We start from the raw sequence: 14,451 nt of genomic DNA on the forward strand, positions 1-14,451 counted from the left end.
CCTCCCGCAAACGCCCGCAACCGCAAACGCTAGCTGGAACCAGCTTTTGAATTTATGAGGTTCAGAGCGATTTGGCGCGATTTGGAGCGATTTGGAGCGGTTTAGAGCGGTTTGAGCGATTGTTGCAAAACGCCAGCAACCGCTACCAACCGCAAAAGCTGCATTTGCGGGTGGTAGCGGAAAAACCAGTCATACCCTTAATCTTTTGTAAACCCAAATAATGACTTGCTCAAAGACATGTCGTCGTCAAACCTACATGTTCATTTTGGTAAACGTTCTTCTTTGATTTTTTTCTTTCTTAGTTGCTGTAAATTGGTTCAAGCTACCAATGACTGCAACAGTAGCATCTCCGTGAGAAATTGAACCAACAATCTTATACCATGTCCTGTTTTGAAAGAATAGAAGCTTCGAGCTACCCAATGACTGCAACAGTAGCGGAGACGTCAACATTAGCGAAAAGCGAAGATGTTGTTCAAAAAAGAAAAAAAAAACGCGAAAAGCGAAGAGTCCACAAAAAGACACACGACCGTACCTTTTCTTTTTTCAGACAACGCGGCCAAGTCAAAGATAGCGTCCTCTCTTAAACAAGGGGGGTGTTTTCGTCATTTCAGATATCTCTCTCTCCAATCTCCATCCAGTCTTCTTCCTTTTGCTTGGAACTTTCTTCGTCTTCGATTCCTTTTCTTACTTACTTTCCCCATTCGATCTCCCTCTGACCTTCTTTTTTTTTATATAACACAACAAAAACCTCTCTCTACTCAAAATCATAACCCCTCATGGCAGAGAACGGTGAAGAAAAGCTACTCGCGGTGGCGCGTCACATAGCCAAGACCCTCGGCCACAACGAATCCATGGCCGATGACATCTTACAGATCTTCTCAACCTTCGACGGTAGATTCTCCCGCGAGAAGCTCTCCGAGGGACAGCCCGGAGAAGACGGATCCACCGTCTCCGCACTCGAACGAGCTCTCAACTCCCTCGACTCTCAGATCTCCCGCTTCGTCGCCGCCGATCAGCCAATCTGGTCCGATCCCGCCGACTCAGCCGCCTTCCTCGACGCCATCGACGAGCTAGTAAACATCACCAGAGAGTGGAGCCACCTGGCCAACGAGAAGCCTGTCGGCGCGTGTCTCGCACGCGCCGACGAGATGCTCCAGCAAGCGATGTTCCGCGTCGAGGAAGAGTTCAGGTCGCTCATGGAGCGAGGCGCGGAGTCCTTTGCGGTGAGTAATCACCGCTTGGACTCCGACGACGAAGAAGAGGAGGTGGAAGGAGACGACGACTACGACGGTGACCAGATCCCGGTGGCTAAGCCGCTTACTGACTACGACCTCATCATCGACGCCCTCCCGTCGGCGACGATCAACGACCTCCACGAGATGGCGAAGCGTATGCTCGCCGCGGGGTTTGGTAAGTCGTGCTCGCACGTGTACAGCACGTGCAGGAGAGAGTTTCTCGAAGAGAGCTTGTCGAGGTTAGGGTTAAAGAAGCTTAGCATCGAAGAGGTTCATAAGATGACGTGGCAGGAGCTCGAGGATGAGATCGAGCGTTGGATTAAATCCGCTAACGTCGCTCTCCGCATCCTCTTCCCTAGCGAGCGGCGTCTATGCGACCGTGTCTTCTTCGGCTTCTCCTCAGCTGCTGATCTTTCCTTCATGGAGGTGTGTCGCGGCTCCGCGGTTCAGATTCTGAACTTCGCGGACGCGGTTGCTATAGGTAGCCGGTCGCCTGAGAGGCTGTTCAAGGTGCTCGACGTGTTTGAGACGATGAGAGATTTGATGGGTGAGTTTGAGTCTGTGTTCTCGGATCAGTTTTGTTTGGTTCTTAAGAACGAAGCTGTGACTATTTGGAAGCGTTTGGGGGAGGCGGTTAGAGGGATTTTTATGGAGCTTGAGAATTTGATCAGGCGTGATCCGGCTAAAGCTGCTGTTCCGGGGGGTGGTTTGCATCCGATTACTCGTTATGTGATGAACTATCTTCGTGCTGCGTGTAGGTCACGGCAGACGCTGGAGCAAGTGTTTGAGGAGAGCAACGGCGTGCCGTCGAAAGATTCGACTCTGTTGACTGTGCAGATGTCTTGGATCATGGAGCTTTTAGAGAGTAACTTGGAGGTGAAATCGAAAGTTTACAAAGATCCAGCTTTGTGCTATTTGTTTCTGATGAACAACGGGAGGTACATTGTTCAGAAGGTGAAGGACGGTGACCTTGGGTTGCTCTTGGGAGAGGACTGGATCCGGAAACACAATGCTAAAGTGAGACAGTATCATTCGAGTTATCAGAGAAGCGCGTGGAATAAGATGCTGGGGCTGCTGAAGGTGGACAACACGGCGGCGGGGATGAACGGGTTAGGGAAAACCATGAAGGTGAAGCTGAAGCAGTTCAATGTTCAGTTTGATGAGACGTGTAAAGTGCATTCGACTTGGGTTGTGTTCGACGAGCAGCTCAGGGAGGAGCTGAGAATCTCGCTGGCTAGGCTGCTGTTGCCGGCGTACGGGAACTTCATAGGGAGGTTTCAGAACCTTGGAGATTTAGGGAAAGGGAAAAACGCAGACAAGTATATCAAGTATGGAGTTGAGGACATTGAGGCGCATATCAACGAGCTGTTTAAAGGCTCAACGACTGCAAGAAAATAAACTTGTGAAATGTTTGTAAACGAACCATCTGCTAATGACCAATTGCGAAGCCTTGCATGGTGGATTTGTATAATGTATTGTTTTTAGACGATTAGCTCAGTTCTATTGTGTTGTGTGTAATGATGTTGTATTGTACTAAATCAGAGGTTGTGTTATTGTAAAAAGAAAAACAAGAATGACATGTATCTTAGGATTGACCGGTTTTATCATAAATTTCTCACAAATTATAGTATTTGATAGGACTTTGACATGTGATGTGAGAGACTCATCTAGATTAGGTCTAAGTAATTACGTATTCGAATCTTTTAGGTAGACAAGTTTAGTACTCATTTAGGATCCGCAAGTTTCATTTTTAGCTCTTAAATAGATAAAAGTAACACAAGTTTCAAAACAGAGAGTGAACCAAACAATGTAAACATAGTCTAAGAAACAAAAGATGTCTGAAAAAGGCATAACAAAGAGCAAAAGTAAGCAGCTTGTTGGCCAGTTATGATGTTATATTGTACTAAATTAGAGGTTTTGTTTTGTTCTGTAATAAGAAGAATGACATGTATCTAAGGTTTTGATCGCTTTCAACATAATTTTCTCACAAATTATATATTTGAGACACTTTGACAAGTGATGTGAGAGACTCAATTAGATAAGGTCTAAGCAATAAGGTCTTTAGATTTAGTTATTTCAGGACAAGAAGTGGCTCATATAGAATCCGCAAATTTCATTGTTTAACTCTTGAAATAGATAAAATAACACATGTATCAAAACCGGGAGTGAACAAAAAAATGTAAACGAAGTCTAAGAAACAATTAGGTCTATAAAGGCATAATAAGTAGCTGGAAATCACAAAATCAAGCAGCTTATTGTGCAGCAAGCCTCTTCCTGGCTTCCTCAATGATGGTAAGCTTAATACCCTTACCCTTAGGAAGAGACACCCACGGCTTTGTCCCTTTCCCTAGCGTGAAGACATTCCCCAACCTTGTCGCAAACTCATGCCCTGTCGCGTCCTGGATGTGGATCGTCTCAAAGCTTCCCTTATGCTTCTCACGGTTCTTAATCACACCCACACGCCCTCTGTTTCTTCCTCCAGTCACCATCACAACATTGCCGACATCGAACTTGATGAACTCGACAACCTTGTTCTCCTCAAGGTCGAGCTTGATGGTGTCGTTAGGCTTGATGAGCGGGTCAGGGTAACGGATGGTGCGACCATCGTATGTGTTCAGGTAAGGGATTCCCTTCTGTCCGAAGGAGATAGTCCTAACCTTGCAAAGCTTAAACTGTAGAAAGAGCATAAACAAATCGTATTGGTACACACATCAAATAATGACAAAGAGGAGATCAAACACCGAACCTTGGCTTCCTCATCCTTGATGGAGTGAAGACGGAAACGACCCTTGGTATCGTACAGAAGACGGAAGCACTCGTTGGTCTTAGGGATAGAGACAACGTCCATGAAACCAGCAGGGTAGGTCTTGTCGGTCCTGACTTTCCCATCGACCTGGATGTGCCTTTGCATCAAGATGGCGATCACTTCACGGTAAGTGAGAGCGTACTTCAACTTGTTCCTGATGATAAGGACGAGGGGAAGACACTCCCTCGACTTATGTGGTCCGGAAGATGGCTTGGGGGCCTGTTTGGAACCAATACGAGCAAGCATTGTCATCCAGACTATAAACAAATGGAAAGCATGTGTGTAGAGTGAGACAAGAAGACATACAAAAGCACCGCCAAGTTTGTCAAGACCCCAAATGGTAGGGGCATTGAGCCTCTTCAAATGCTTCTTTAAACCTCTCGCCTGTTGAAGAACCGAACATAACATAGATGTTAGAGCGATGCAGTTGAGATCTAAGGACTCGAAATGATAATCATATCTAACTCACTAACACAAACCTACCAGACTCGAATTGCGAAATCACCTAGGTGTAAACAATAATTATGATGACAATAGAGATTAAGTGTGTGAGAGAGAGAGGATGAGGAACCATGGTTGGAGTTTGAAAGCGTAGCTCCGATGATCCAGACGACGACTTATCTCGTTTTAGCTCCGACCGACTGGTTAAGCTGTGATAGAAGAAGACAAGTAAAACCCTAATTGTATTTAAATAGCCTCTTCTCAATGTTAGGGTATATTGGGCTCCTGGCGTCGGCCCATTATATATATCCATTTGCTTAAGCCTTATGTTTTTTTCCGATTGAGAGACTTAAGTGAACGATCCATTTATACCTATTTCACAGAAACACACACAATTTCTCAACTGTATATCACACATTTAAAAGACTGAAAACACTATTTATTTTTGATGATGTAATTATTGGAAGAATTTCATGATATATTCAGTATAGTATAAGTATACTTGTTAGATGTGAACGTGTTCACAAGACGATATAACCAAAATCGTTAGACTTAAAATCTTTATCTTCGTATTCTATATGTCCACCGGAGTTATTTATTCTGATGTGCTATTTTTGTCATGATATTACTGAGATTATATCATGTACAAAAACTGTTATTTACTGAAAGTGACGATTTATCTTTCACGACGGGTATATGTTCATAGATGAATTACCTAATTTTCAAGAACACATACAATACGATGACGAATGATTTACATAATTACATAGAAGCTTTAATATACACTTAACTATTCCCAGGTTTCAAGTACGTTTCATGAAAATTGTGAATTATAGATTGATATGTAAACTTTATTTGAAAATATATATTTATAAACTAATTGCTGCGACAAATCTATAGTGGAAAAAAAAAACATTTTAACTTTCAAAATCATTAAGGGATTGATCGTGTTGGAATGAATGATGTATCAGTAGTTATGTGTACTATTGGTGTGGATACTAGTAAGTAGTATATACTCCACTATGCAAACCGATATTCATACGCACATTGACAACATCTAAATAGAAATAGCAAAAGAAAAGTGTGATACTACATATTTTGATTCAGTATCTGAGGTCAAATAAAAGATAGGAGAGGTCTCGATGATCTTCTTCTTGGTTGATAAGATTTATAACCAGCTTCATGCATTATTGGCACCTTTTTGAGTTTTAGCAGCCTTTTACTATATATTGCTATACAGAAGTTTTTGTTACAAGTAGCATTATTGTCATATAGTTCGATCGGTGAATTATTATATTAACTGTTGCTCAAAAAAAAAGAATTATTATATTAACTATATATATGAACTGTTTGATAATCAATATTGAATGATGGTTTTACTAGATGATGGGAAATTCGGAATTATTTGTTATATATGTCTTTAAAATGATTGAAGAGGTAGAGCAGCCTTTAAAGGTTTTTGTGTTGATAAGTCGTGATATGATAACTTGTCGTGTTTTATTTAGATACATCCCACCTTATCTAAATTGTTCTATTATGCCGATATAAGATTACCTTAATTATTTTAGTGGTGCGCTCACTTAAGAGAACTTCAGTATCTAAGGAGACATATATTCCCGTCACAAGGATCATTTCTTTTTCATGTATCTAGAACTTTTCGTCATCTCCCTAGAACGTTGTTGAGATTTAAACATGTCACTAATTAATTATTACATACCTACTCAACGAGTATATATGCATCCTACTTATTGGTTTCGAAAACCATAATATGTATATATCTTCAGGCTAAATATATGGCAAAGTTCCTTATTAAAAAAACTATCGATGGACACTCTTCAGGCGAATTAATTTTTTTTACGAACTCAACCCACCTTTTTTTTTGAGAATTAACATCAATCGATCTACCATTACTTGCCAACATAATAAAAGCAAACACTCAAAACCTAAAAGTGGGCCTCGCTTAAACTCAAAAAAAAAAAATCATTTGCGAAAGATACAAACTATTTGTGGTTCAACTTTCAACAATCCACGTGAGAAAATTAGATATGCTTTTCCTATATATTTGAATTAGGCATTTGAGAGAGGATGAAAATGTTGAGGAATGGCACAGTAACTGATAGACTACTGATAGATCACTTCACCTAATGATTCTTTGTTCGTTAACCCCTCGCTATCACTTCCATCTTTCTTATAACAATATATATTTTTCTCACCTATCTTTGAAAATTCAACGTCGTCTGAATTTGAGAAGTTTTATTGGATTTGAGTTGTGGTATGTTGATCGTTGATATTGGATCACGGTAATATCAATGATGATTTTTTGTTACTTTTCAAACAACATGTCATAATCACTATTTCTTTCTTCTTTGGTGGGTGTGGCAACCTCTAACGATAAAACTTACAAAGTATACTAATTAAATTTCAAGTCAGAGCAGATATATAGTCGCTTAGTTATAGTCTTCCCATTCTATATATCAATTAACGGTTAATTTTTAGGCGGCGTTGGCCATCTTTTGTTTTCTAGGTTTGGTATGTATAAAGTATAATAAAAATATTTTGTGGAAGTATTGTAGTTGTGAACCGGATATATGTTCCAATAAATTAAACTTCGAGAATTTTCCTTTATAAAATACAAATCTACATGAAAAAAATGAAAGGTGAAAGGCTGAGAAAGTCGTGGTTGCATGCATGGAAGATCAGCTACTTTTGCCAAACTTATATTCTTTTTTCTTTTTTTGAACAAATCCAAATTTATATTCTTCCCTCAGTTAATTATATGATCTCGGTCCCAACATGGATTAAGATAGACTAGAATCACAAACCGATATCAATCAACATTGTGGAAAGATCATAAAACATTTATGCATTTGTAGTTTACATTTATGTCTATTTAATTTTAGAAAACTTCAGTTTATTTGAACACAAAAGTGAACATATTTTTGTAGCTTTATCTTCACAAGTTTAATACAATTGTCTTATAACATTTTTGTAAGTGTGACCGCCTGCAGTTTTGACCTTACTCGCACGATATTACGAATCATTTTCCAATATGTCATCGATTATTTTACTACTTTTGCTTAGACACATTTAAATCTTGAATTTTCCTTTCGATATATACTTAGAAAAATAAATGCATTTGATAATATAAATAACCAAATCAGTTCTTTTTAAGATATTACAAATTTTTTTGTTACCATCGCATCACGTATCAGATCAAGACATCAATTCCACTAGCCAACCCAACGGAAATCAATAACCCAAAATTGTGCATGACTCATCTGATCTGAAATCGATCCGACTAAACAATCACTTTTAAAAATGTGATAGGAATGTGACATTGAAAATCAAGAATAAACTTGATTAATATACAGTTTTAAAAAACTTGATTAATATACATGGATTAGTAATATTACTTTGTAATTTGAAATGCCGTCAAATTTAACATGTTTAATTGGGGTTGTTGGATCTCGAACCAGGTTATCCGTTCTGGTTCTAATATCATGGGAAGATTAACGAGATTCCGATTCATAATTGTTAGTAGTGATTAATTAGATCGAATCTATGTTTCATATTACATGTGTCAGTTTATTTTCGATGAAAGGTTTATAAAAACAACCCAATTTAACCATGATGTGGATATGGCGGCTAGTAATATTTAAAATAAATTTAATATGCTCAAGTTAAAATTAATGTGTTTTTACTCCCCCAAATAATAAACCTAGCCAGCTAATAGAGAGTATATGATTGGTAAAAGAAAGATAACGGAGAATGTGTTGAAAAAGGGAAATGGAACAAGGAGTTGGTAGAGGGTAGCGTAAAGGACCAAGTAGATGATCTTTCTTTTTTTTGAGAAATTAAAAAAGGACCAAGTAGATTACAGATGTATTTTTGATGATTAGAAAATGAAAAGAGTGAAAGTATTTGAGAAGAAACTTTTCTCCGTAGATAAACAACACCTAGGTGTAACCTCTATAAAACCCCAGTCTCTTGCATGCTTTCTTGACCCACAACTTCTAAAACAAAGAAAAATATAACGCAAATAGAATGGAGTACCATAATAAGCAGATCATTAGTATGCTAAAGGTGTTGTTTATGATGATTCTGATGATAATGGGGACACAAACTCAAGCTCAGCTGAGCAGTGACTTCTACGCTGAGAGCTGTCCTTCACTATTCCCTGCCGTGAGACGGGTGATGCAACGGGCGGTGGCCAAAGAGCGCCGCATGGCTGCTTCTCTCCTCCGTTTGTTCTTCCATGATTGTTTCATCAATGTACGTCTCCTCTTCTTTTTGAGTAATGAAAAAGGAAAAAATGCTTTATGCTTACCATGTTTCCATGAATTACTCCAACAATGTCAACTTACAAAATGCTAAGGAAATGTTGGTTTTATAGGGCTGTGACGGATCCATATTGTTGGACGATACATCCTCTTTTAGGGGGGAGAAAACTGCAGGACCCAACAATAACTCTGTCAGAGGATTCGAAGTGATAGACAAAATCAAGTCGAGGGTTGAGAAACTCTGTCCAGGCGTCGTCTCATGTGCAGACATTGTCGCCATCAGTGCTCGTGACTCCGTCCTTCTGGTTAGCACATATGCATGCATTTACTTTATGTCACACATATATATATATGTATTTACTGATCGTTCAGTGAAAATTTTGTGAATACATTTTCGATAGCTAAACAGTAATATTTATTTTAATGTGACAAGGATAACTTAGTTTTACAATAATATAAAGTTACACAATTCATAGAAAAAAATTCCCATAAATGTAGTGTATGATTCACTATATATCAAAGGAGGTTAGAACTAAATACGTAATATTTTCTTATGTAAATCATGGTTGGATAGAATTGTTTCTCGTAATAACATTTCTGCATACTCTTTTAGTTTAAAGATATGGACTATCCGTTTCGAACTTTAGCTCAAACCTTTATCTTTTTTTTTTTTTAAATTAATCCTCATCAAGTTGATGTTTACAATCTGATTGCGTAGTTAGGTGGGCCTAGATGGAGCGTGAAGCTTGGAAGAAGAGACTCCAAGAAGGCAGGCTTTTCAGCTGCCAATTCAGGCGTCATCCCTTCTCCATTCAGTACACTTAAAAACCTCATCAACCGATTCAAAGCCCAAGGCTTGTCCGTACGCGACATGGTCGCTCTCTCTGGTGCTCACACCATTGGACAAGCCAACTGTCTCACTTTCAGGAACCGTATCTACAATGAAAGCAACATCGACCTCTCTTTCGCCTTATCTAGACGTAAGAACTGTCCTGCTACCTCTGGCTCTGGCGACAACAAGAAAGCCCCTCTCGACATCGGCTCTCCCACAAGATTTGACCATAGCTACTATAATCAGCTTCTCGATAAAAAAGGACTCCTGACGTCAGACCAGGTCCTTTTCAACGGCGGTTCCACGGACTCATTGGTCGGAACGTACAGCCGCAGTCTGAACACCTTCTACCGTGACTTCGTAAGGGCTATGATTAAGATGGGAGATATCAAGCCCCTTACTGGATCCCATGGTCAGATCCGCAGAAACTGTCGCAGGCCCAATTAAATTTCGTGCTATAAAAGACCAACCATCAGGCCGAATAATTCTTATATTTCACCAATTATTTCAGCAAACTGTGTTTATCATTATTTTTTTTTGTAACTGAGCTGTGTTTATTTTTATAATCTGTATGTGTTTCTTCTTCGTTAACTGTTTAAATATTCATAAGCATAATCCAATATATTGCTGAATAGAAGTTTGTGGCTATGCAGTTTTCATTTACTTTCCCATCTCTCACTTTGGCTCTACAAGAATTATTCAAAGCAACAAACTTTAAAATTTAAATGCAATTGTGTAGTTGATTTGTTCTAAAACGTGAATATTCTCCCAATCAGCATAATTTATTGTGAAATAAATGGACCAAATATATATATATATATATCATAAGATGTTAATAACATAATTAGTTAATTACATTACATATTTATATACAGATCAGAGTAGATACTAAAGTTTTCCAAAATAGTAGATATGATGATTTTATATTTTTCATCGAGATTGTTTCTCTATCTTTTTTAATTCCAAAACTTTATAAATAATGTTTAGATTGAATCGATACATAACATATCGAAATTAACATATAACATACTCAGCCCTATGCATCTACTACATACATATCACAAGACTGAATTTTTTTAACATGAGATTAGATAAAGTTAAGAAAAAGGAGATTTGATGAAGTTCATTTTAAAATATGGTGGCAAGAGGAATATAACCCCCTTTTCTCTCTCTAAAAGAGCTCTAACTTCTCTCTAAGTCTCGAATAATCTGAAACTGTTTTCGGTGGCCGGTGGCTTTATGCCGCCGGTCATCAACCGTTTTGTTTTGTTTTTTTGTTTTATATAAAATCGTTCGATCTCACGATCGATTCTCCTTCCGCTTGGCGAATTTCCCTTCGCGTTGGCGACTTTTGTGGTGATGAAATAAAGCTTCAGTCTTTACGAGTTATACTCGTTTATGATTGAATCAAGTCCGATCGTGTCTGATCGGTTTTAATGGTTCTTCACCGAAGCTTGTTTGAATCCCGTCCAGCTTTGAGTCGGTTCTCATCTTCTTCTCAGATATGCATGTATTTCTCTCTTACAGGAATCAAACTTTTCTTTCCTGTGTGAGGAACCGCTAGATCGGTTTTGAAGAAGAGTATTCTGAACAGAGAGGAAGAAGTGATGTTGGATTCAATTTGGTGGCTTCGTGGAGATTTAGTAGAGTTGGCACTGGTCCGACAAAAAATCTTTCATCAAGTCAATCCAATCAATCCCAGATTACTCATCTGCAAACAGGAGAGATTCTGACTATAAGCAACGGTTTGGTGGTGAAGAAGCCTGAGATCGGGTCAATCATAAGGAGGCATGGTGATTGAACGGCGGAGGTCAACGGTGAGGTCCGATGGATGTCGTTCCAGAGCTTTCTCCAAGATGCATGTCTCATACACGTGGCAACAGAGGATGAAACGGTGAAAGAAACGTGACTCAATTGCTTCCTCACGAAGACTCTAGTTTAAGGTTTTCGTTTGGGCTTAGACCCATTGTTGTAAAAATGTATTAATATGTATTGGCCCAATCTTTATTGTGAAAAGCTAATGAAAAGTTTGTTGGAAAAAAAAAAAATATATGGTGGCAAAAGGAGAGCCGTTGGGTGAAAAGTAAGTTAAGCCAATTAGTAGACAAGTGTAAAGGCGCCTAAAGGAGAAGGAGACAGATGAACAAGTGGCCTTCTCTGCCTTATTTAACCATTAAATTGATATTTTTTATTGATGACGTTCAATGACGTTCAACTTCCTTTTCATCTTCTTCTTTCTTCCTTTTTGTTCTGTCTTAAAAAATAAGCATAAAGAAACAAAGAATATCCTTGGAGATCTGCACGTCTTCGTTTCTAGAAACAGCTGTGGTTGTCTTAAACCATATTCATTGTGACTTCTTGTATCTTTTCTCGAATAGATGTTCTCCCGATTGTCAATACATGAGGTAACGTGGGAGGAAAGTAAACCGGAATGATTAGTTCTGGTTTAGGGCTCAAGTGTTTGAGAATTTTCTGTTTTGTAACTGCGATCGCATTGCTTTGTTTATTTTTGCTTCACAGGCTCAGAGAGGTTGTATTCATACCGCTCAACCAATCCACTAGAGACTCAAAATGTTGTCTTACCACCACCAACTCTCAAGTAGTGTTCTGTCTCTGCCTGGTTAAGTTTTTGTAGATTAGATGGAAAACAAACCAAGTGTCTTGACCGATAAATACGAAGTCGGAAGGTTACTAGGCCAAGGCACTTTCGCCAAGGTCTACTACGGAAGGAGTGTTCACACTAACCAAAGTGTTGCTATCAAAATGATCGACAAGGAAAAAGTAATAAAACTTGGGCTTAATAACCAGATCAAGCGAGAGATCTCTGTAATGCGTATAGCTAAACACCCCAACGTAGTGGAGCTATACGAGGTCATGGCAACAAAAACAAGAATCTACTTCGTCATGGAGTACTGCAAAGGCGGAGAGCTTTTCAACAAACTCACCAAAGGAAAACTGAGAGATGACGTGGCTTGGAACTACTTTTACCAGCTCATCAACGCGGTTGACTTTTGCCACAGCAGGGGAGTGTATCACCGTGACATCAAGCCAGAGAATATATTGGTTGATGAGGACGACAATCTCAAGGTGTCTGATTTTGGTTTAAGCGCCCTTGCTGACTGCAAACGCCAAGATGGTCTCCTTCACACTACTTGTGGCACTCCTGCTTATGTTGCTCCTGAAGTGATTAATAGAAAGGGATATGATGGGACCAAGGCAGATGTTTGGTCTTGTGGGGTGGTTTTGTTTGTTCTGTTGGCTGGCTACCTCCCTTTCCATGACTCTAACTTGATGGAGATGTATAGGAAGATAGGAAGAGGAGAGTTCAAGGCACCAAGCTGGTTTGCACCTGAAGTGAAGAGACTCTTGTGTAAGATGCTGGACCCTAACCCTGAAACAAGAATCACTATTGCAAAGATTAGAGAGAGTTCTTGGTTTAGAAAAGGTTTACACATGAAACAGAAAAAGATTGAGAAACGAGTCAAAGAGATGAGTTCAGAGGAGAGCAATACAGACCAGCCTAGAAGCATAAACGCGTTTGATGTAATTGCATTGTCTTCTAGGTTTGATTTGTCAGGGATTTTTGGTGACGTGTGTGACAAGCGAGAGTCTAGATTCACATCTAAGAAGCCTGCTTCAGTGATCATATCTAAGATGGAGGAAGCGGCGCAACGGTTGAAGCTGAGGATAAGAAAGAGAGAAGCAGGTTTGTTCAAGCTGGAACGTTTGAAGGAAGGAAGGAAAGGAGTAGTGTCGATGGATGCGGAGATATTTCAAGTGACGCCGACGTTTCATATGGTGGAAGTGAAGAAATGTAATGGAGATACTTTGGAGTATCAGAAGTTAGTGAAAGAGGATCTTAGGCCTGCTCTTGCTGATATTGTTTGGGTTTGGCAGAGCGACAAAGATGAGGAGTTGGTGTCTGCTTCACAGCAAGAGATAGAACAGAAACAGGAAGAAGAATCGTTGTAGTTTTGAGAAGCTATGAAGCACGGGGACGGCAGTTTGGTTCACGTACCCGTACCGGAAACGTTTTGGGGACGGAAATGTTGACATTTGAAGATAAAATAGATTTAGGCTCTAAAGAGTTTATTGAAAGACTAATAGCTCATAGAGCTTTATTGAATGATAAAGAAACTAAAGAGAGGAAACTTGAGAGTTGTCACCAAGAGCTAACAAGATAGATTGATATCATAAAAAAGGTTTAATGTGGCTGCAACTATGGCAACCAAATTTACATACTAGCAAGCACTCTAATGACATATATAGTGGTTTATAAAACCCTAGTTACATAGTTACATAAGCTTCTTAATGGATCATAAGATAAGCTTCAGTGTGGGCTTCAATAGGAAACACCATAGAAACAGCACGGGGACACTTCCGGGACATTGTAGTTCATTTATGGAATATTTGAAATGAATTTTCTTCAATATTATTGTATTTTAAGCTAATTCATTTACTGTTTTCCAAAAAAGATAAAAGGAAGTAACATTTTAACTGTATTTTTAACTTTCAATCTTGTTTCTAAGTTAATGAACTTTTATTACATGAACCAAATTTTGATAAAAAAATGTTTAACCATTGTTTTTATTATTATTATTTAAAATAATATACTGAAATATTTTTTATGTTAAGATTTTGGTGTATTGTTTTCTTATTGTGTTCATTATGGATAGCATATATATATTTTTAATATATATATATATATATATTTGCCGTACCCGTACCAATAATTATTTAGTTTTGCCGTTTCCCGTCCCCACTTTCGTACCCGTATCTGTTCCCGTATCCGTCCCGGTGCAACATAGTTGAGAAGTTTTGTTCCAGTTTTGGATTTTCTTACCATTTCCGTTTGTG

At 38.8% G+C, this 14,451-nt stretch overlaps 4 protein-coding genes across 6 annotated transcripts; 3 read left to right on the forward strand and 1 right to left on the reverse strand.

The window, feature by feature from the left end:
- The first annotated feature begins 575 nt into the window (after positions 1-575).
- On the forward strand, positions 576-2,860 carry LOC103851638 (exocyst complex component EXO70B1). Its single transcript, XM_009128503.2, has one exon. It carries the CDS (start codon positions 777-779, stop codon positions 2,631-2,633), a length of 1,857 nt encoding a protein of 618 aa, XP_009126751.1. The 5' UTR covers positions 576-776; the 3' UTR covers positions 2,634-2,860.
- A 102-nt stretch (positions 2,861-2,962) lies between these two features.
- LOC103851639 (40S ribosomal protein S4-1) lies at positions 2,963-4,810 on the reverse strand. The gene is made up of 5 exons (XM_009128505.3): positions 4,613-4,810; positions 4,348-4,425; positions 3,982-4,260; positions 3,468-3,907; positions 2,963-3,100 (listed from the first exon to the last, which is right to left on the reverse strand). Exons 1-4 carry the CDS (start codon positions 4,793-4,795, stop codon positions 3,488-3,490), a joined length of 960 nt encoding a protein of 319 aa, XP_009126753.3. The 5' UTR covers positions 4,796-4,810; the 3' UTR covers positions 2,963-3,100; positions 3,468-3,487.
- Positions 4,811-8,332: 3,522 nt separating this feature from the next.
- LOC103851641 (peroxidase 67) lies at positions 8,333-10,255 on the forward strand. Its single transcript, XM_009128506.3, has 3 exons — positions 8,333-8,754; positions 8,876-9,067; positions 9,481-10,255. Exons 1-3 carry the CDS (start codon positions 8,527-8,529, stop codon positions 10,039-10,041), a joined length of 981 nt encoding a protein of 326 aa, XP_009126754.1. The 5' UTR covers positions 8,333-8,526; the 3' UTR covers positions 10,042-10,255.
- A 547-nt stretch (positions 10,256-10,802) lies between these two features.
- On the forward strand, positions 10,803-14,295 carry LOC103851642 (CBL-interacting serine/threonine-protein kinase 10-like). 3 transcript variants are annotated; one of them, XM_033284362.1, is made up of 2 exons: positions 10,803-11,033; positions 11,122-13,745. In XM_033284362.1, the coding sequence occupies exon 2, from the start codon at positions 12,235-12,237 to the stop codon at positions 13,564-13,566; it is 1,332 nt and encodes a 443-aa protein (XP_033140253.1). In that variant the 5' UTR covers positions 10,803-11,033; positions 11,122-12,234; the 3' UTR covers positions 13,567-13,745. The 3 variants fall into 3 exon arrangements, 2 of the variants coding, with proteins under 2 accessions (XP_033140253.1, XP_009126755.1); XM_009128507.3 differs by lacking the exon at positions 10,803-11,033 and having other exon boundaries at positions 11,791-11,999; positions 12,115-13,745; XR_004455147.1 differs by lacking the exon at positions 10,803-11,033 and adding an exon at positions 13,944-14,295 and having other exon boundaries at positions 11,875-13,637.
- Positions 14,296-14,451: the final 156 nt, after the last annotated feature.

The sequence above is a fragment of the Brassica rapa genome, chromosome A02, assembly GCF_000309985.2.
Source record: "Brassica rapa cultivar Chiifu-401-42 chromosome A02, CAAS_Brap_v3.01, whole genome shotgun sequence".
Taxonomy (NCBI): domain Eukaryota; kingdom Viridiplantae; phylum Streptophyta; class Magnoliopsida; order Brassicales; family Brassicaceae; genus Brassica; species Brassica rapa.